We start from the raw sequence: 22,222 nt of genomic DNA, 5'->3' as shown, positions 1-22,222 counted from the left end.
GAATCATTTCTTCTTTATTTTCTCCTACTAGCTTTTTTTCCAAGCAGAAAAGAAGGCAATTTTCTCTGTTTTCATTCATTCATTCATTTTTTTTCAACATTTTTCAAGTCCTTCCTTTGTCCAAGCACTGTGCTGCCCTGTTCCTACCATGGGTGGGAAATGCCTGTGGAAAGTAAACGTCCTCAGAGCAGGGAGAGGGCGGGCAGGAGAGATGGTACTACTAGGGTCAACCTGGAGGTCACAACTCATTGTAGGAGTCAGGAGAACAGGCTTGGAGTCTAGTGGGTGCAGTTCAATTCCAGATTTGCCCCTTGCACACCACCTCAGGCATTTGACTTTGGGAAAATGACTTAGACTTTAAGAGCCTCGATGTCTCATCTGTAAAACTGAGAGCCCTTGCAGTGGCTCTCCATGGTGATACTGTCCCCACAGAGGGTGTTTGAACATATGTGGAGTGCTCTTAGTGTTTAAGGGAAAGCTACTGACAGTGCCTCAGAGGCTGAGATGTTAAATATCCTTCAATGCACATTTCACTTTATCCCACACTCTACACACGATAGTCTCAGAATAACAATACTAACTACACTTTTAACAATATGATGACTCAAAAGTTTGAGATATTTTTGTTTTCTATTTGGTTTTTTGTCCTTAAAGTAAATTGCTGGGTTTCAAAACTAGTCATCATAGTTCCTCTCTGTGTGGTTGTGTCACTAACTGGACACACTGTTAGGCTCATTAACTCAATTTACTCATAATTTCTATGGATTCCTTCTTAAAAAATTAATGTTGCTTTATTAGTATGTAAAATATGCTACATGGTTCCATAGTTAAATCTACAGAACAAGCTTTACTCGAAGAAGTCTAGTTCCTTTGTTTTTCCCCTCCATAAGAAACTATTTTTTAGTTTTATGATTTATCCTTCATTTTTAATTTTCATAAACAAATATGTGACATATATTTAGGCACTCCTCCCTTCTTATATATACTTTCCCTATCTTTGTGCAGCTGTCTTTCCTTATTTTTGCCAGTGTACCTTTGGGAGAGCTTCTAGAAATTTTCTGGATTGCTGGAGCAACACATATATTATCTTGCTGGGATTGCCAAATTCCTCTCCATTGGGGCTGTACCACATTGCATTCCCTCCAGCAAAGTATGACAGTGCCCATCAGCCTCACAGCCTTGCACACTAGTTGTCAAACTTTTGGATTTTTGCCAATCTGATCTTAGCATGGCTTTAATTTGCTTTCCTCTTATGAGCAAGTTTGGACATATTTTCACATGGATAAGAGTCATTTGCATTCCTTTCTCTATAAAGTGACTCTCCGTATCTTAGGCCTACTTTTCTTTAGGGTCAGTCACCTTTTTTTTTTCCTACTTACAGAAGCTCTTTATATGTCAGGGATACTGCCTTTCAACTTAGAAGTTTATCAGCTGTATTTGCCCTGCAAGGACTGGACAGGACTGAGTGGGGAAGAGAAAGGATGGAAAGGAATCACCCGTCTAGCTATGGAATAGCAATAGGGAGTCTGCCATGTCCAGAGACCTGGCTAGAAAGGAAGGTAGGTAGAGATTGCCACTGGAATTTGCTTTTCAGAGGGACACGGTTGGATGTTATTCATCTCTGAATTGATCTCCAGTGGTTTGTGTCCCAAGAATAACACTACACTTTCATTGTCTGTCAACAGTGCCCTCAACTCCAGTGGGTCCCCATCTGGGAACCTGGGCAGATTCAGGCTTCTGCTTGTGGCTCCCAGACCTATGGAGGCCCCAGGCAGCCAGGAGCAGAAGCTTAACCAGAACAGCTACCTGATCCATAACAAGCAAAATCAAGGGTGTTGGAGGGGAGGTACTGTTTAGGCTATAAGATCAGCAGTTCATGCTCTTGATAGGGGCTGGGTAGCTAAGGAGTGCAGAGTCATTAGTCACATGATCTTTCTTGCAAGGGAGACGTTTTACAAAATAAAGTGTTCTCGGGCTTCCCTGGTGGCGCAGTGGTTGAGAGACTGCCTGCTAATGCAGGGGACACGGGTTCGAGCCCTGGTCTGGGAGGATCCCACATGCTGCGGAGCAACTGGGCCCATGAGCCACAACTACTGAGCCTGCGCGTCTGGAGCCTGTGCCCCGCAACAGGAGGGGCCGCGATAGTGAGAGGCCCGCGCACCGCGATGAAGAGTGGCCCCCGCTTGCTGCAACTAGAGAAAGCCCTCGTATGAAACGAAGACCCAACACAGCTAAAAATAAATAAATAAATAAATAAAAATAAATTAAAAATAAATAAATAAATAAAGTGTTCTCTGAGTGTCAATCCCCCCAGACTTTACGAGCCATAGAGGACCTCAACCTCAGGTCTGTTCAGCTTACCCTGTCTCTGCAACTGGGTGGAAATGCACCCTCATCCATTCAGCACATCTGATTTTTTCCCAGTGAACTACAGATGGAACAATTAACCAAAATTATCTCAGCCCAAAAGAACATTCCTCCTGCTGGTCTGGTTTCTAATTACCCAGAGGCATGTAGTCAAAGGAACTTGGGTCTGGAAAGTCGAGGTACAAGCCTGTCACATCCAATTTCCTCTCCGCCTCTTCTAGCTCTGATACCCGTGGTCCTGTGATGCTACCCATGGCCTTTACAGCAGCTACTCCCTCCGCCTGGACCACTTCCCAGGGAGGCTGCTCCTGGTCACTCAGGTCCCAGTCAAAATGTCACATCCTCAGAGAGGCCTTCCTGGCCCACACCTGCTAGAGGAGTTCCCAAGTCACCATCCAACACATCACTGTGCCCTATAATCTTCATGGCCCATAGGACTTGCTGACATTCTCTTGCTCAGTTTTTCGTTTCTTGTCAGTTTTGCCACCACGGAGGACCAGCACCACCGGAGTGGTGTGCTCCAGATGTTGTGGAATGACATGGAATGATCTGTCCCACAAATCCTGCACGATTGCATTCTTCACTGGGATTCCAGGATTATCCCAAACAAAACATAATAATAACTCTGTCTACTTAGACTTCCGGAATTTTATCAAACTTTCCAATCACCTAGATTTGAATATTTGACTGACAAAAAAAGTGCCTTGTGGGGCACGTACTAAATAGAGAAGCAGGAGTCTTTGTTGTCCAAATGAGGGAGTGGGGTGTTTAATTTCATTTTCAGTTTATTTTTCAAAATCGAATGTGGGAGATATTTTTGCCTGTGCGTTATATTGGTCATTAATTCTAGTCAAGCCAGACCACTTGATTGACATCTGTAAAAATCTTGGGAAAAAAAGTTCAAATATACAGATGCAATATATTATTATTAAGGTTATTTTCAGTTCCTAAAAAAAAGTGAACAGTCAGGAAATTCAAAGGAATTGAGTTAATGATATCTCTCCACTCCTTTCAATGACCTTTGTCTTGATTTAAGGGTGCTGGTTTAATAGGATTTATATTAACACTGTGGTACTAATCAAACTGGCAAAGGTTTTAGAAACCATAACACCCTAGTGCTGGGGTGTGTAATAAAGCACCATGTACTCTCATTCACTGCTACTGCAAAGGGGAATTGGTATAACGCTTCAGAAGGGTAATATTAGCTCATGTGGTAACATATCTCCAAGATGGTGTTACCAAACCGAACTTGGCAGTTTGGTACTGACACGAGGTTGTAGTGAAGAGAAGTACAGCATTTACTGCAGGGCCAAGCAAGGAGAATGGGCAGCTCATGCTCAAAAGATCCGAACTTGGACTTCCCTTGTGGTGCAATGGTTAAGAATCGGCCTGCCAATGCAGGGGACACAGGTTTCAGCCCAGGAATATCCCACATGCCACGGAGCAACTAGGCCTGTGTGCCACAACTACTGAGCCTGTGCTCTAGAGCCCATGAGTCGCAACTACTGAGCCCTCATGCCACAACTACTGAAGCCCGTGTGCCTAGAGCCCGTGCTCCGCAACAAGAGAAGCCACCGCAACTAGAGAAAGCCCACACGCAGCAATGAAGACCCAATGCAGCCAACAATAAAATAAAATAAAATAAACAAAGAGAGAAGCCACCACAATGAGAAGCCCGCACACTGCAACAAACAGTAGCCCCCACTTGCCACAACTAGAGAAAGCCCGCGCGCAGCAACAGAGACCCAACATAGCCAAAAATAAATAAATAAATTTATTTTTAAAAAAATAAACAAAATCTTTATATAATTCCTTCAAAAAAAAAAAAAACAAGACCCGAACTCCCTGATGGCTTTCAGGGAAGGATTTTTAAAGGCAACATTTGGGGTGAGGGGTGCAGGGGGCATGAATTTCTTCTGATTGCTTGGTGGTGAGGTAACAGGGTGGTGTTTCAGGAATCTTAATTATTAACTTTCTGGTTCCAGCCAGTCTGGGTCTACGGGCTTGTGGTCAGTGTGTAGTCACCATCCTCCACCTGGGTGGGGAGTCTTAGTTTCTGCAGAACAGCACAAAGATTCGCGTCAGATTGTTACGTATACCCCTTGAGGAGGAACTAGGACTCTGTGTTATTGCTGAACTATTGCTTAAGCTATTATTAGTTTTTGTGCTTGACTGCTTTTCCTTTGTTTCTGCATTCCCTCACTTTCCTAATTAGTAACTGCTTGAATCTGCTCTTTGGAACTCTGGGAAGGCCTAGTAGATGAAAGCCTTTTTCTACAAATAAGAAACACGGAACATGGGGAGGCTTTTGTACTGGAGAGGGCCCAGCAGGGTCCTACTCGATTTCAGTGGCTTCAGTTATGGAATGAATGTTTGTGTCCCCCCAAAATTCATATGTTGAAGCTCTTATTCCCAGCGTGATAGTATTTAGAGATAGGGCCTTTGGGAGATAATTAGGTCTAGATAAGGTCATGAAGTTGGGGCCACCACAATGGGATTAGCATCCTTATAAGGGCATGATGAGACTAGAACTCTGTCTGCATGCTGCATACACACACCAAGGAAAGATTCTGTGAGGTCATAACCAGGAAGTGGGCCCTCATGGAGAACCCAACCATGTTGGCACCCTGATCTCAGACTTTCAGCCTCCAGAACTGTGAAAAATAGATATTTATTGTTTAAGCCACCAGTCTATGGTATTCTGTTATAGCAGCTGGAGCTAAGACAGTCCCCAGTGGAGCATGCCTCTGGTATTCACAGCCTGGTGTCATCTCCTCCCACAGTGCGCCCAAGCTGGCCTGAACTCATTTTACCACCATAATTCAGCCAGTTCAGGGCCTAAGCCATAAGAGGGCTTAGCAGCTTCTCCCCTAGGCTACCCCGTGGGGAGACCTCCTGTGGCAAAGTCTGCTGTCCTAGCACCCCAGCCAAGCTCCGTGATCCTGTCCCAGCCTCCTTCCTACTACAACCACAAGAGAGACCCAAGCAAGACCAGCAGGAGAGCTGCCCAGCTGAGCCTAGTTGACCCACACAGCCAGGAAGGATAATAAAATGGTGGTTGTTTGACGCCATTAAGTTCTGGGCTGGCTTGATTGCAGCAACAGATACCCAACCCAGAACATGACAGTAAAGATTGAGAGGACATGCACTATACTTGGGGTTCTTTTTAGATGGGGAATTACAATGGGGAAATTTTCTGTGTTTCTTTGTGATCTTTGGAGGTCTTATGTAATTGCTCCTTAGTAACTGGAAAACAGAACAAAGCACATTGTTAAAAGTGAGATGTACGTTTTTTCGCTTCCTCGGGAATGTAGTTTCATTAACAATGATATTCCTTCACGAATGTTAATTGCCCCTGCCAAGTTCTAGGCCTGTGCTGGGTGCTGGAGACAAACTGGAGACCAGGACAGAAAAGAGAGAAGCAACAGATACAGAGAAGAATGTAATGGGGGAGGGAAGGTGGCCAGGTTCAGTGGCAAATGTGTGCAGAAATAAAGATTATGGTGAAATAAGCCAGACACGATGGACAAATATTGTATGATTCCACTTACATGAGGTTGCTAGAATAGTCAAATGCATAGAGAAAGAAAGTATAATGGTGATTACCAGGGAGGAGGGAATGGGGAGTTAGAGTTTAATGGGTACAGAGTTTCTGTTTGGGATGGTGGAAAGTTCTGGAGATGAATGGTGGTGATGGCTGCACAAGAATGTGAATGTGTTAAATGCCACTGAATTGTATGTTTAAAATGGTTAAGTTATATGTTATGTATATTTTACCACAGTTAAAAAATATGTGTCGATTCCCCATCACTCTTTTCCACCAATATTTTTTAACATGACTAAAAAGTACAGTCTGAAGAAAGACTAAATTCACAGTAAATCACTTAGGTCAGGCTGACATCTCCATCTTTCAGACAGGGTTAATAACTAGGTAGGGATTTTAACAGTCTCCCATTTTCTTTTTTTTTAAATTTTATTTATTTTTGGCTGCATTGGGTCTTCGTTGCTGTGCGCGGGCTTTCTCTAGTTGTGGTGAGCGGGGGCTACTCTTTGTTGCAGTGCGTGGGCTTCTCATTGTGGTGGCTTCTCTTGCTGTGGAGCATGGGCTCTAGGTGCGTGGGCTTCAGTAGTTGCAGCATGTGTGTTCAGTAGCTGCGGCACACGGGCTCTAGAGCGCAGGCTCAGTAGTTGTGGCGCACGAGCTTAGTTGCTCCATGGCATGTGGGATCTTCCCAGACCAGGGATTGAACCTGTGTCCCCTGCACTGGCAGGCAGATTCTTAACCACTGCGCCACCAGGGAAGTCCCTCCCATTTTCCATATCCAAAAGCCTTCTGGAGTTCTGTGGTATCAAGATCTAGAAGTTGTCTTTCAGATGACAGCAAGGGAATCTGAAAGGTGACAGTGTCTGAGCTTCTGGTCTACTGAAGGAGTCTCAGGATTTGAGAAGTTCTTTTCTTCTAAAGAGAAGAATTTTGGATGGCAATTATTTCCACAAAAATTCTGTATTGCAAATCCAGAACAATCTAAATGTGGTTATTTCACCAGGAACTAGGGAAGAGGCAGGGACAGTGGTGAGTACAGACTTTTCCGGTGGCCAGGGTCTGAGGATATGAGCTGTTTGGAAAAGGGTATGGTCTTGGAAAGGGAAGCTTGTGATTAAATGGTATTTATTTGATGTATCTTTGAGGAACTAGTAAGGATATGAGCTGAGCTAAAACTTTACAGGTTATTATTTTATTTGATTAAATCCTAACAGCAACCTTTCGAGCCAAGAAGGGGAGAAGAAAGGAGGATCTGGTCAGCTTGGGCCTCAGTCTCCTCACCTGTATGATGGGAACAATAACAATACTGTGTCTATCATAAAGATTATTAGGACCCCAGGGAGGTCAAGTAAAATGGCAAAGAAAAAGAGGTCTTTACTGACTTTGATGGGAGTAGCTTGAATGTGGAACCAGGGCTAGAAGCCAGGCAGTGGTAAATGAATTTAAAAATTAACAGGACTTATGCTCTCTCTCTCTTTCTCTCTCTCTCTCTTTTCTTGATCCTCTGGCTAGAGGTTTATCAATTTTATTGATTTTCTCAAAGAACCAGCTCTTGGTTTCTTTGATTCTCATTATTATCTTTCTGTTCTCTAGTTCATTGATTTCTACTTTGATCTTTATTATTTCGTTTTTTCTCCTTCGTTTGGATTTAATTTGCTCTTTTTCTAGTTTCTTAAGGTAGAAACTGAGTTCACTGACTTGGGACCTTTCTTCTTTTCTAATATTGTCATTCAGTGCTACAAATGTCCCCCTAAGTTCTGCATTAGCAATATGCCACAAATTTTAATATGTTGTGTTTTTACTTTCACTTATTTCAAAAGACTTTATAATATTGCTTCTGATGTTTTCTTTGATCCATTGCTCATTTAGAAGGGTATTATTTAATTTCCAAATATATGCAGATTTTTCAGATATCTTTCTGTAGTTGATTTCTAATTTAAATCCACTGCAGTCAGAGAATATACTTTGTATATCTTGAATTCTTTTGAATTTATTCAGACTTGTCGTATGACTCAGGATATGGTCTATCTTGGTAAATGTTCTACATGCACTTAAAAGAGTTGTATTCTGCTTGGGGTGGAGAGTTCTGTAATGTCAATTAGGTCAAGTTGGTTGATAGTTTAAGTCTTCTGTATCTTTTTGCTGATTTTCTATCTATGTGTTCTATCCATTATTGAAAGGGGAATATTAAGATCTCTATAATTGTGGAATAATAGGACTTACAGTTCTATTAGTTTTTGCTTCAGGTATTTTGGAGGCACTGTTATTAGTGGCATAAATGTTTAGGGCTGGGCTTCCCTGGTGGCGCAGTGGTTAAGAATCTGCCTGCCAATACAGGGGACACGGGTTCGAGCTCTGGTCCAGGAAGATCCCACATGCCGCAGAGCAACTAAGCCCGTGAGCCACAACTACTGAGCCCTTGTGTCACAACTACTGAAGCCCGTGCACCTAGAGCCTGTGCTCCGCAACAAGAGAAGCTACCGCAATGAGAAGCCTGCGCACTGCAACGAAGAGTAGACCCCGCTTGCCGCAACTAGCGAAAGCCCACGTGCGGCAACGAAGACCCAATGCAGCCAAAAATAAATAAATAAATAGATACAACAACAACAACAACAACAAAAATGTTTAGGGTTATGTCGTCTCGATTAACTGGCTGCTTACTATGTAATTGTCTCCAAATTATGAGCTCTCAGAACATAGTTACCAAGACCGATAAAGGATAGGAATGATCTTACAATGGGCAAAAGAGAGGATGACCCCAGCCAGGATGCTGCCTGAGGACTGCTACCCCGAATGCATCTTACGGCTCCCCAGCCATATCCCCATCTCTGTGGAACCCAGGGCCTGAAATCTCACCTCCATAGATGCTTTGGGTTCAACAGTCCCTGTCTAGATATTTTTGCAAATGCCTGCGAGAGAGGAAACACTGCATCAGCACATCTTCCTGCCCAGAGAGAAGGGGCAGCTTGTGAGGGGGGTGGGGCCCAAAGCTGGGAGAGTCAGGAGCATCCCAGAGAAGTGCTACCTTACCAAGGCTGGTCGGGGGTGCAGCGTAATTACCTGTGCTTAGATGTCAGTTCAGAGGCCTGGGACCCATCAATTGTGTCTCAAATTGGTTCGCAACCTTCAGGCCCATGAGGGCCTCCATGGGTTTTGGAATCCCAGGTGTAGCATCCCTAATGTAACGCCAACGTTTTTTCAAAATGTGAAACGTGCTTCTAATGTGGATGTGAGGATGAAGATGAGAAAAACCATTGCTAATAGCCTCTTTTTTTTGTTTGTTTGTTTCTCCAAAAGCTCTGTCCCTCCCCAGAGGAGCTAAGGGTTGCCTTTGAATCCCAGTTCAAGCTGACATTCTGCTGCCTGATCTCCAGGGTCACACTTGTTTGTGTACTTTTCTCTGGTGTTAGACTGTGTGTGTTGCAGGATATATTTTCATCCTATTTATGGCAACACAAATACAACCCTAATGCCCTCAGGATTCTGGTGTGGATTCCACAGAGCAAGATAAATAGGCCAGAGTGTTTCCTATGCTGACAGAGTGTGTAATCCAGAAAGGACATGATGTATTTCATCAAATCTGAGCCCAGAGAGTGAACGCAAAGCATTATTGTATAAACCACCAAGAAAGCAAAAGCTCTGCTCGACTGTAACAAAGCGTAAGATAGAATTGACTGTAAGATTCGTCTGATTTCAGGATGCCAAAATGTTGTTTAAAAAAATGGAAGTGGCTCTTTGCATCAATGAAATATGATAAGTGATGTGATAAGGACAGGAGTACAAGCAGTTTTTTTTTTTTTTTTTTTTTTGACTACACTGGGTCTTCGTTGCTGTGCGCGGGCTTTCTCTAGTCGCGGTGAATGGGGACTACTCTTCGTTGCGGTGCGTGGGCTTCTCATTGCAGTGGCTTCTCTTGTTATGGAGCATGGGCTCTAGGTACGTGGGCTTCAGGAGTTGCAGCACGAGGGCTCAGTATTTGTGGCACGCGGGCTCTAGAGTGCAGGCTCAGTAGTTGTAGTGCACAGGCTTAGCTGCTCCACGGTATGTGGGATCTTCCCGGACCAGGGATTGAAGCCATCTCCCCTGCACTGGCAGGCAGATTCTTAACCACTGCGCCACCAGGGAAGTCCCAAGCAGATTTATATATAAAAGGAATGAAGTTAATTTTAAAAAGTGCCCACCTTAGTCTAACTTTCAATGGTGGAAAATGAAATGTGGGATCTTGTGTTTCCCTTGGAAGAGGTGTGTTAGTAAGCAGGGATAGTATAGGAGGTGGGAAAGGTTTCAGGAGAAGATGGACTTTGATAAGGAAGCAAGCCATAACCCAAAGTATAAAATAATTATCCATGAGTCCATACTGACATAAAGAAATGATTACATAAATACATAAACCGGTGAGGCAGGAAGAGCCAAATCTTCTCAGCAGATGCATCCCAAACAATTTATGGAGATACTCTGTCCTCAAGGGGGCATAATTCCTCACTCCTTGAGTGTGAGCAGCACAGAGCGATCTCCTTCCAGAGAGTGAAGTATAAAGAGGGGGAGAAAGCAACTTTACAGTGAGAAACTGGGAAGGACTCCCTCAGCCAGGTGATCAAGGTCAGCGTCAATGGTGATCAGTCACGTCAACAGTATGTGCCCCTGATATTATGGGATAAGAATGGTACTTGACCTCTGTACTCCTCCTCCACAAACCTACTTGTCTAATCATGAGAAAAGCATCAGACAGATCCCAGTTGAAGGACAGTCTATAAAATACCGGACCAGTACTCCTCAAAACTGTCAAAGCCACCAAAAACAAGGAAACTCTAAGAAACTGTCAAAGACCAGAGGAGCCTAAGGACACATGAGGACTAAGTGTAGTGTGCCATCCTGGAGGGGACCCTGGGACAGGGAAAGGATGCTGGGTGAAAACTAAGGAAATCTGAATAAACTATGGACTTCAGTTAATAATAATATATTAATACTGGTTCATTCATTGTGACAAATGTACCATACTAATGTATGATGTGTAAGAAGTTAATGATAGGGGAAACTGGTGTGTGGGGGGGTGTATATGGGAACTCTCTGTACTATCTTCACAACTTTTCTGTACATCTCAATGTATTTTTTAAAAAAACATAATTTAAAACAAACACACAGGACACCAGTCAGAGAGTCTGCTCTACTTTGGCACCGGGAGGGAGTTGAGGACTCCACATTTGCTGGGGGCAGGGGTGGGGGTAGGGGGACCCCCAGTAAGGCCCTGGAAAGGTGCTGGTGTCATTTTAAAAGATCTTACTCTGCTTTTTCTGATTTGTCGTCCTGTCAGTGTGGGGATGGATTTAGGGTGTAATGAGAAGTAGACATTTGACTCACTTGTCTGTAAATGGCAGGTTTTCCTCCAGATAAGCAGACTAAATGCATTTGCCTGAGCGCTTAATAAAAGCACGGTTTACAGGGAGGGCTGTGAAGCTACAGCAGACACTCCTCATGAACACGGACCGGGAGGAGCTTCCTCCACCGAGGTGTGGGTTTTCTCCTCATCCTCGGGGGCCCCCTGCAGCCAGGCTGCTTGGGTGGGCTCCCACTGCTATGGGAGCAAGCCTTCTGCCCAGGGCCAGGCTCTTCGTCATGGGCTCACATATTCCCCATATCCTTGTGCCATTTCAAAATGAGGATGCAAGGACAGTCTTACATCAGGCTGTACAGGGGCCAGCATGAACTGGGGACAGTAATATGGCTACTTCTCTTCCAACCCATAAGATGGGTTCACACTACACAGTCACCAGATTAAAGAAATAAGGTGTAAGAAATCATGAAAAAGGGTTCAAGTGAGTTGGGGTTATCCAGCCTTCGAGGTCAAATTCCACACAACCCATCCAAGCGGTTGCCCCAGAAATGCTTGGCACTGAGCTGGTTGCTATCACAGGTGAGGTCCCTGCACGTTACAGGGAGATGTTGGGGTCTCCTTGTATCCTCATGCTGGTGACTTTTATCCCAGGCCTTCCCGTATTAATCAAGAAAACAAAACAAACCCCACTGCGGGCCAGACTGGAAAAATGTCCCAAACAGTCTGTCATACATATGGTCCATTTTCCCCTAGGTTGGAAAAAGTTTTATCATGGGATTTTAGGAAAGAAAATAAGGCAGAATCAAAAGAAACAATTTACTTCTACTTGGAAAGGCAAGCAGTTACCTGCCTGTCCCTGAGTGTGGTCTGCACAACTCATCCTTCATTCTAAAGCATTCTTCAGCTTGGTGCTTCTTTTTCTCTTCTGATTCACTGCCTTTTGTTCTTTATTATTATGCTTTTTTAAAGCAACATGTAATAAAGGCACAAAGCCACCTCATCTTTGGAGTATAGAGAAGTTATTCTGCATATCAAGTTGATCAAATCTGGCAAGAGCTCTGACCTCTTGGCCCCCCAGGCTGGGTTTATTTTAAGTGCAGTTATATAATATCCTAGCCCAAATGACCCAGAGTGTGTTTTACAAAACCCTTGTTTTATTTGCTGCCTTTCCAGGCTCAGGCACTTCTAAGAGAGTTCAGGACATAATTTCTTTTGAAAGAATATGAGGTGGTACTGGTTCCAAAATGAAAGTGTTCAGAAACCAGGAGATAATGCTCAGCCATTGCATCAGTCAGTGGATGAGGCTTATGACTGGGGAGGGCAGGGTGCCCAGCAGAGGCCAACCTAGTGTTAAAGTCTTTGGTAAATGCTGTTGGTAAACAGCATTAAGTCACCCTTCTGGGAGTTTATAGGAGATGTCTTTGTTCATTGGGAACTTTTAGCATTTATATTATTTTTCTGCATTTTCCTTCTTTTTAAAACAATCTTCTCCCATTTAAGAGCAACCACAACAAAAATGCATTCAAGTTATTATTTAGAGGTGCAATCATCTCAGAGGTGAAATGCTGTTGAGTGTAGAACTGCACTCTTTTCCCTCTCTATCATTTCATACATCCCCACTTACAATGCCTGGCATGGAGTAGGTACTCATGAGACGTTGCCAGGGTATTCACAAGGTTGACTTCCAGTGGGAGGATGCAGGAGGATAGAAAAGAATGACAATCATTCATGTATCCAGTCAACACATAGCCACTGGAAGGCTTGCTTCAGGCCAGGCCCTCTATGGGGATGGGGGTATGTTGATGCCAGTCCCCACAGACAGTGTGCTGCTTACACTGACTCTGGGAGGTGTGTGCCCTCTTGTGCATTATTTAGCCCATCTAAGCCTGTTTCTATATCTGTATAATGGGTCCAATGTATATATCTGAACTAGCTTGGACCTTTGTCTTAATACCCCACTTAGATGATTAGCCTTACAACAGATGCTCTGTTGGCCATATGCTGGCACTTTCAGTGGATACTCCCAGGGAAGTCCCAAACCAGGATCAGAAGGTCTAACAAACACTTAGCGGAGTCTACACACACATTAGTGGAGGACACTGAATAACCGTAGATGGTGCAGGAAGAGAGCCTGGTCTGAGGATTGAGAGTGAAGTAGCCTTTAAAGAGACTGCCAGTGCCTCTGCCCTGGAGAAAAACACCAGAAAGAAGGAGAAAGCAGAAGCTAGAGATGGATAGCAGGGACCCGTGGAGAAGGCAAATGGGTGGCAGAGGGCACTGAAGCTGGGCTTGGGTTTGCTTCCTCATCAGCTGGTAAGAAGGTTTCTGTTCTGGTCACATTGTGAGCAAGAAGACCAAGCAGCAGATCATCTTGTCTGTGTCTCAGGCACTGGTGGGAGAGCTTCAAAGACGGCAAAGATGAACTCATGGCAGAAAGCCAGCCATGGTGACGTGGATGTAGGGCTGAGGCATTTGGGTGAATAGCCTCACTTTGCTCACCGCTGGGTCATGGGTCTTGATATTTCTTGAGTTCTAGGAAGTTTAAAAGCCATTCCTTTTTTTTTTTTTTGGCCATGCCACACGGCTTGCAGGATCTCAGTTTCCCAACCAGGGATTGAACCTGGGCCCCGGCAGTGAAAGCACCAAGTCCTAACAACTGGACAGCCAGGGAATTCCCTAAAAGCCATCCTTGTGCTGGAAGAGGTCCTCTTCTTCTGAACCAAGTGTTATTTTCCCCCAGGGGAAGAGCGAGGCAAGTGAGCTGAACCTGGACTTCACTCAGCAGGACCACCTGAGACTGGAATCTAGGCATGGCCATTTCATGGCACATGTCCCCAGGCCAGATAGCCAACCTCTGAGCACCCATTTCCTCACCTGCAAAATGGGAATAACAGTATCGACCTCTTTGGACTGTAGCAAGAATTCAGCAAGCCACTCTGCATGAAGTGTCTGGAGCACCCAGAGCATGGTGGTTTAGAGAATTTATTCCCTCTTGCCAGAATGTATCCTGTCCTTCACTGCTGCTTCCACCAGATGGCCTTCCCAGTGACCTCCCAGGGGTGCAGCTTTTTCTCACTTTGGTTTAGGTTCCTTTCTTTCATACGTTCTCCAGAATGAAATTAATCTTTTCCTCTTCAGAGTCTCATAATGTAGCACTTCTCAGAATCTGCTTTGGGTTATAACTATCTTATTCATGAGCCATCTCCTCTCCCTACACAGGAACCCCTCCAGGGAACTGTGATATGAGAAAGAGTATATCTGGTCTTTGTCCCCAGTTCCAGGCAGAGAGCGTCAAAATTCTTGGAATTTCCGGAGCAACAGGAGTATCTTTGTTATGCTGCTGGGGTGACTCATGGTGGTCCCTTGATAGCTGCAGGATGGGATCTGGTCACCAGAAAAACCAGCCACATGATTAGACGGTGGGGACTTTCAGCTGCCTGACCTTCAGGGAGGGGAAGTAGACTGGAGACTGAGTTCAATCACATGGCCAGTGATTTAACCAACCTTGCCTACACAATGAAACTCCAATAAAAACTCTGCATGTGGAGGTTCCATGGCGTTTCCTGGTTGATGAATGCATTGATGTGCCAGAAGGGTGATGTGCCCCGACTCCATGGGGAGAGGGCATGAAACTTCTGCATTTGGGACCCATCCAGAATTCAACCTATATGTATCCTTTATTTTAAAAAAATTGTAAGTTTAGTGCTTTTCTGAGCTCTGTGTGTCATTCTAGCAAATTATCAAAACTGTGGGGGTCATGAAAATTCCCGAATTTTCCCAAAGCACAGGTGACCTGAGGACCCCTGAAATGCAGCTGGTGTCTGAAGTGGGGGCAGTCTTGTGGAGAACTTTGCCCTTAATCTGTGAAGTCTGTGTGTACTCCAGGGGGTTAGTGTCAGAATTGTACTGCAGTACACCTGGCTGGGGTGGAATAGGAACAGGAAGAGATTCATGTGTTAGTGGACTGTCTTCCAAATCAGGAACTGAATAAATATAGGTTGAACTAAGAAGAGTTGACTTAATATTTTATATCCATATCAACATTGTTATTTCTTTGGCCTTCCTCTGATTTGGGGCAACCCCTAACATTGGGGTCTTGGTGGAAGATGGAGCCTGGCTCCCCCCACAAATGCTGAAAAGGTCAGTCTCACTGTGGCCAGGGCAGGATCAACCAATCAGGTGCACTCATCTTTGGCTCTGAATCAGGAGCAAATCTCTCTGATAGAAGAAACATCCATCTTCCCAGGGTAACAATAATGCCACTGGGAGTATGCAGCAGCCAGTGCCACTGGGACAAGCTACAATAACTAGTATTCAGCTGGACGGCAACAGTGTATTCATCTACCTTGTTTCCTATGGGGTGATTTTTTGGTCCCTCTGATTAAAGTTTTGTTCATTTTTTTTCTTATTCTGTTTTGTTTCCCTGCTCTCTTGGAAACCATATACTCTATTTCTACTCTTTCATAGTTACTCTTGAAATTTTGCCGCACATATATAATTGGGATTTATCCCAGGGATGGAAGGATTTTTTCAATATCTGCAAATCAATCAATGTGATACACCACATTAACGAACTGAAGAATAAAAACCATATGATCATCTCAATAGATGCAGAAAAAGCTTTTGATAAAATTCAACATCCATTTATGATAAAACTCTCCAGAACGTGGGCATAGAGGGAACATACCTCAGCATAATAAAGGCCATACATGACAAACCCACAGCGAACATCATACTCAATGGTGAAAATCTAAAAGCATTCCCTCTAAGATCAGGAACAAGATAAGGATGCCCCTCTTTCCCACTTTTATTCAATATTGTTTTGGAAGTCCTAACCACAGCAATCAGAGAAGAAAAACAAATAAAAGGAATCCAAACTGGAAAGGAAGAAGTAAAACTTCACTGTTTGCAATGACTATACATTGAAAATCCTAAAGATACCACCAGAAAACTACTAGAGCTCATCAATGAATTCAGTAAAGTTGCAGGATACAAAATTAATATACAGAAACCTGTTGCATTTCTATACACTAACAAGGAAAGATCAGAAAGAGAAATTAAGGAAACAATTCCATTTACCATTGCATCAAAAAGAATAAAATATCTTGGAATAAACCTACCTAAGGAAACAAAACCTGTACTCAGAAAACTATAAGACACTGATGAAAGAAATGGAAGATGACACAAACAGATGGACAGATATAACATGTTCTTGAATTGGAAGAAACAATATTGTTAAAATGACCAGACTACGCAAGGCAGTCTAGATTCAATGCAATCCCTATCAAATTACCAATGGTATTTTTCACAGAACTAGAACAAAAAAATTTTTTTTAATTTGTATGGAAACACAAAAGACCCTGAATAGCCAAAACAATCTTGAGAAAGAAGAATGGAGCTGGAAGAATCATACTCTCTGACTTCACACTATACTATAAAGCTACATTAATCAAAACAGTATGGTACTGGCACAAAAACAGACACATAGATCAATGGAACAGGATAGAAAGCCCAGAAATAAACCCCTGCACTTATGGTCAATTAATCTACAACAAAGGAGGCAAAAGTATACACTGGAGAAAAGACAGTCTCTTCAATAAGTGGTGCTGGGAGAACTTGACAGCTCCATGTAAAATAATGAAATTAAAGCATTCTCCTGGGACTTCCCTGGTGGTCCAGGGGTTAAGACTCCATGCTTCCACTGTAGGGGGTGTGGGTTTGATCTCTGGCTGGGGAAGTTCCACATGCCACCTGTGTGGTGTGGCTGAAAAAGAAAAAGAAAAGAAAAAAAGAACATTCTCTAATACCATATAAAAAAATAAACTGAAAATGGATTAAAGACCATATAAGACCAGACACTATAAATTGTAAGACCAGATACTATAAAACTCCTAGAGGAAAACATAGGCATATTGCTCTCTGACATAAATTGCAGCAATATATTTTTTGAATCCATCTCCTAATGTTAATAAAAGCAAAAAGAAACAAATGGCTAATTAAACTTAAAAGCTTTTGCACAGAAAAGGAAACCATAAACAAAATGAAAAGACAACCTACAGACTAGAGGAAAATATTTGCAAATGATGCAACCCACAAGGGATTAATTTTCAAAATATACAAACAGCACATACAGCTCAATATCAAAAAAACAAATAACCCAATCAAAAAATGGGCAGAAGACCTAAATAGACATTTCTCCAAAGAAGACATACAAATGCCCAACAGGAACATGAAAAGATGCTCAACATCACTAATTATTAGAGAAATGCAATCAAAACTAAAATGAGGTACCACCTCACACCGGTCAGAATGGCCATCATCAGAAAGTCTACAAATAACAAATGCTGGGGAGGGTGTAGAGAAAGGGAAGCTTCTTACACTGTTGGTGGGAATAAATTGGTGCAGTCACTATGGAGAACAGTACAGAGGTTTCTTAAAAAACTAAAAATAGAGTTACCATATGAGCCAGCAATCCCACTCCTGGGCCTATATCCGGAAGAGACGAAAACTCTAATTCAAAAAGATATATGCACCCTAATGTTCATAGCAGCACTATTCACAATTGCCAAGACATGGAAACAACCTAAGTGTCCACCAACAGATGAATGGTTAAAGAGGATATGGTACATATACACAATGGAATATTACTCAGCCATAAAAAAGAATAAAATAATGCCATTTGCAGCAACACAGATGGACCTAGAGATTATCCTACTAAGTGAAGTAAGTCAGACAGAGAAAGACAAATATCACATGATATCACTTATATGTGTAATCTAAAAAAATGATACAAATGAACTTATTTATAAAATAGAAATGGACTCACAGACAAAACAAATTTACAGTTACTAAAGGGGAAAGGCAGCGAGGGATAAATTAGGAGCTTGGGATTAAAAGATACACACCACTATATATATAAAATAGATAAACAACAATGGCCTACTGTATATAGCAAAGGGAACTATATTCAATATCTTGTAATAACCTATAGTGGAAAAGAATCTGAAAAAGAATATATATATATATATATATTCAGCTATATATATACATATATACAACTGAATCACTTTGCTGTACACCTGAAACTAATACATTGTAAATCAACTATACTTCAATTAATATATATATTATATATAAATATAAATATATATAATTTAACAAAGTCTGAATTTGATATCAGGATGCCTGTCTATACAAGGGCCTTAGAAGACTTATACTTCAATCACTCCTCTTAACTTCTATGCCTTCATTGTCCTATATTTTAGTTCAATTGTCCTTCATTGTCCTATATTTTAGTTCAATCCTTTATTTTTAAACTTAAAATTAGCCATTTATTATTATTATCATTATTAAAAAATAATGCTAGTTTAGATTTTACCTTTGGGCTCACAATTCCTCTTTGCATCTCACACCATATTTCTGGGATAATTTTCCTTCCTTCTGAACGATATTCTTTACATGTTCCTTTAGGGTTGTGCCTGTTGGTAGTAAACTCTTGATGCTTGCTTTTATGCTTGCTTCATTTCATCCTTGTTTTGAAAAATAATTTTGCTGGGTAAGCAATTTCAGGTTGACAATATTTTTCTAGCATTTTGATGATGTTACTCCACTGTTTTCTAGCTTTTATTGTTGTTTTTGAAAAATTTACTCTCAGTCTAATTGTATAGTCTTTTGTAGGTGACCTGTCTTTTCCCCCCGACTACTTTCAAATCTCCTTGTTTTGGTTTTCTGCAGTTTTACTATGATGTGTATATGTATTGATTTTGTTTGTTTTTGCTTGGTATATTTTATACTTCTTATCTCTGTGGATTTATGTCTTTCATCCAATTCTGCAATAGTCTCAACCATTATCTCTTTGGCTAGTGCTTTATTTCATTCATTCTCTCCTTATGGAACTCCAAATAAACATATGTTCAAATATCTCATTTTATTATCCATATTTCTTAATTTCTTTTTTCATTTCCTCGTCCATCTCTTTATGCTGCCCTTTAAACAATATCATCAGAGCTATCTTCTAGTTCATTAATTTTTCTTATCTGTTTCTAAACTGCCATTTACATGTATTTCACATACCATACAATTCACTCATTTAAAGTCTATAATTCGTTGCCTTCTAGTATATTCAGAGTTGTGCAACCATCACCACAGTCAATTTTAGAACCTTTTCATCAACCCTAAAAAAAACCCATACCCATTAACAGTCACTCCCTATTTCCCCCAGTCCCCCACTCACCTGCCCTAGGCAACCACTAATCTACTTTATGTCTCAATAGATTTGCTTCATCTGGACATTCATCTAAATGTAATCATACAATATGTGGTCTTTGGTGACTGGCATCTTTCACTTAGCATAATTCTAAACTGTCTTTTAAGTCATCTGTTAAATTCTTCACTTCAACAATTGTGTTTTAAATTTCTATAAGCTCTATTACTCCCTTTTTCAATTTGCCTTATCTTTTGATAGTTTTTGCTTAGTTTTTGTGATTCTATCATTACTTCTTCAAATATTCCATATATAATTATGCTATTTTCTGATAATATCTAGCAGAATGATTTAGAACCTCAAGTTTTTGAGGTTCTAAATCTGCTTCTGCTCATTCTTACTCAGGGTAGTTTGTTTCTTTGAATATTTGGTGATCTTTGATTGGAAATAAATGTTTAGTTTATCTTAGTTTATCTTAGTGGAAAATCTGAGGTTTTAAATCCTCAAGAGAAATTGCATATGCTTTGCTGGGAGTCAGGGGTGCTAGAGACCACAGGATCTCCTTTCAAGGGTCTGGCTTACAGTAAGAGCCCTGGTTTCATTCTATCCCTTTTGCTAAAAACAATGTTGATAATGGCACGTGCCCCCCTGCCTTTTGTGTGTTAGGGTGGGGGTGCTGACCCTCACCCCTTCAGGCTGCAGCCCTGAGTATGTGTGATGTATTTATGTGCATGGCATGACGTATATGGGCTTTCCTTTACTACTATGTGTCCAGCAATGCACAGAAGTTCTATCTTATCTAGTTTATCTACAGGGGAAGGGCCGCTCAGAGCACCTAGTTTGCCATTCTACTACCTCTTCCTGGAAACCCCCAGCCTGCTTCTGTTTCTGCCCTTCTGCCCTGATTCTCCAGCTTTATTGGTGAATCTTGAGTCTACAAAATAATCCCCTCCCTCATTCCATTTCCTGTGTGGATCTCCAAAGTCCAATTCTATTTGCCCACAACTGAGAAAACTGACTGGTAGAATAGCTTCTTAGTAATAAGAATGAAATTTGTGAGAACCAGCAGTTGCCCTGCCATGCTCTGAGGGCTTTATGTGTGTTAATTCCTGTAGTCATCACAACCTTCCCATTTTACAGATAAGAAAACAGAGGCACAAAAAGAAGGACTCAGGGCCCGTTTGGGATTCAGCAGAAAAAGTCCTGTTTTTCGAGGAACTGGCTGCAAACACCCAGGAACTCATAAAGCCCTGACCTGGCCTTTTGGCATGTTGTGTGCAGCAGTGAGGCTTGGCAGTGAGTCTGGGGTTCTCTGAGTTTTTTTGCTGGTTGAAAATAACCCAAGTTCTAACTCAAGAGTGGAGAGTTTCCTTGACCACATCTGTGTGGACAGGCTAAAAAATGAATGCTACAGTGGCTGCAAATGCACGATTCAAGTGGTTTTGCTGCATTTTCAGCTTGACTGGGTAACTCTGAGAACAGACTCAAGACCCTACCTTTGGCTTGATCCAACAGAAGCATGAAATTGATGGTCAAGTGTGAATAAATAGCCAGCTGTGCTCTGAGCCTCTAAATGACACCGTGTGGGGACTGGTAGGAGTGGGGCAATTGCTTCAGGGAGGAGAGCTCTGTTCTACGGATGAGACCCCTCTTCACCCCCTGTCTGAGGACATGCTCTCTCCTGGCTGCTTTCTTAAAAATGAAGCCATGTTGTTTATAATTATAACCATGTATTAAGCTCTTACCCTGTGCCAGGCGCTATGCTTTAAAAAAGCTGCTTTTACAGACTTACATACTTACTTGCTTCACACACATACCTCTTTTACTCCTCAGAACGACCCTGTAACATCAGCACTATTATTCCCCCATGTCATGAAGGAGAACACCATGGCTGGGGGCAGTGACTTTCCCGACACTCCACAGCCAGAAGGGGTTCCCAGCTCTCAGGGCAGCAGAGCCTTCCTGGGCCACTCCCCATCCTTCCCAGGGGTGTCCCTTTAGTCTGTTTTCTTTACCACTGAGCCAGATGGCCCCCCTATGGGCAGGTGAGTCACAGCCCAAGGACAAAGAGCTAGCTCGTGTCCCAGGGCACCCAGTGTGTGTTTTCTCCCCTCCCGTGTGGATCTGGTCACCAAGGAGCCTGCGTGCTGGATTTTCTCAGAACCACAGAAGGAACCAGCTGGGTCCTGCACTCCTGGGTCTGGGCTTAGAGGGTTTTTACCTTTACTGCTTCCCAGCTGGAATTCACCAGATGCTGCCGGAAGGGCCCGAAACCTGAAACCAAAGAAAGCCTGGTTTCCTCAGGCCACGCCTTGGGCCAAGGTGTCTCTGCTTCTGTGCTGTTCCCCGCACCTCCTCAGGGACCTCTTGTGATTCCCTGGGCCATCAAGGACTCCACACACCCCCTTTCTTGTGGAGGCTTGCAACCTTGCCCATCTGGAAGCATTTTCCAAGTCCTCTTGTGTGAGGCATTGTAGGGGGCCCCTAAAGGAATGTTGGGCTGATCCACCGCCAAGTAGGAGGGCTCAAGAAGGTGTGAGCACACATGTCCAGTTAAAATGCATGCTGTGTAGAGGGACCAGAAACACACCCATGTGAATATGCCCAGCTGTTTGTTAACAAAGGTGCAAAAGCAATTCAATGGAGAGGGACAGCCTTTTAACAAACGGGGCTGGAAAAATCAGACACCCCTAGGCAAAAAAAATGGATCCCTCAGCCTGCACTGGACAAAAATTAATTCAAAATTGATCAAGGACTTAAATGTAAAAAGTAAACT

The 22,222-nt window shown here is 42.6% G+C and overlaps 1 protein-coding gene across 7 annotated transcripts in view; it reads right to left on the bottom strand.

Moving 5' to 3' along the window:
- PGPEP1L (pyroglutamyl-peptidase I like) overlaps positions 1–22,222 on the bottom strand; it is a 64,124-nt gene that overhangs the window by 35,273 nt on the left and 6,629 nt on the right. For 4 of the 7 annotated variants that reach the window (XM_036843822.1, XM_036843824.1, XM_036843827.1 and 1 more), the window contains exon 2: positions 21,668–21,720. The exons of 2 other annotated variants lie outside the window; for them this stretch is intronic. In XM_036843822.1, the coding sequence (XP_036699717.1) occupies positions 21,668–21,720 (53 nt within the window). Of the gene's footprint in view, positions 1–18,621; positions 18,773–21,667; positions 21,721–22,222 lie in introns of all 7 variants that reach the window. One more of the 7 variants, XM_036843823.1, reaches the window with a different exon arrangement.

The sequence above is a fragment of the Balaenoptera musculus genome, chromosome 2 (assembly GCF_009873245.2).
Source record: "Balaenoptera musculus isolate JJ_BM4_2016_0621 chromosome 2, mBalMus1.pri.v3, whole genome shotgun sequence".
In the NCBI taxonomy this organism is placed as follows: domain Eukaryota; kingdom Metazoa; phylum Chordata; class Mammalia; order Artiodactyla; family Balaenopteridae; genus Balaenoptera; species Balaenoptera musculus.
This window is presented reverse-complemented; position numbering and strand designations above follow the sequence as displayed.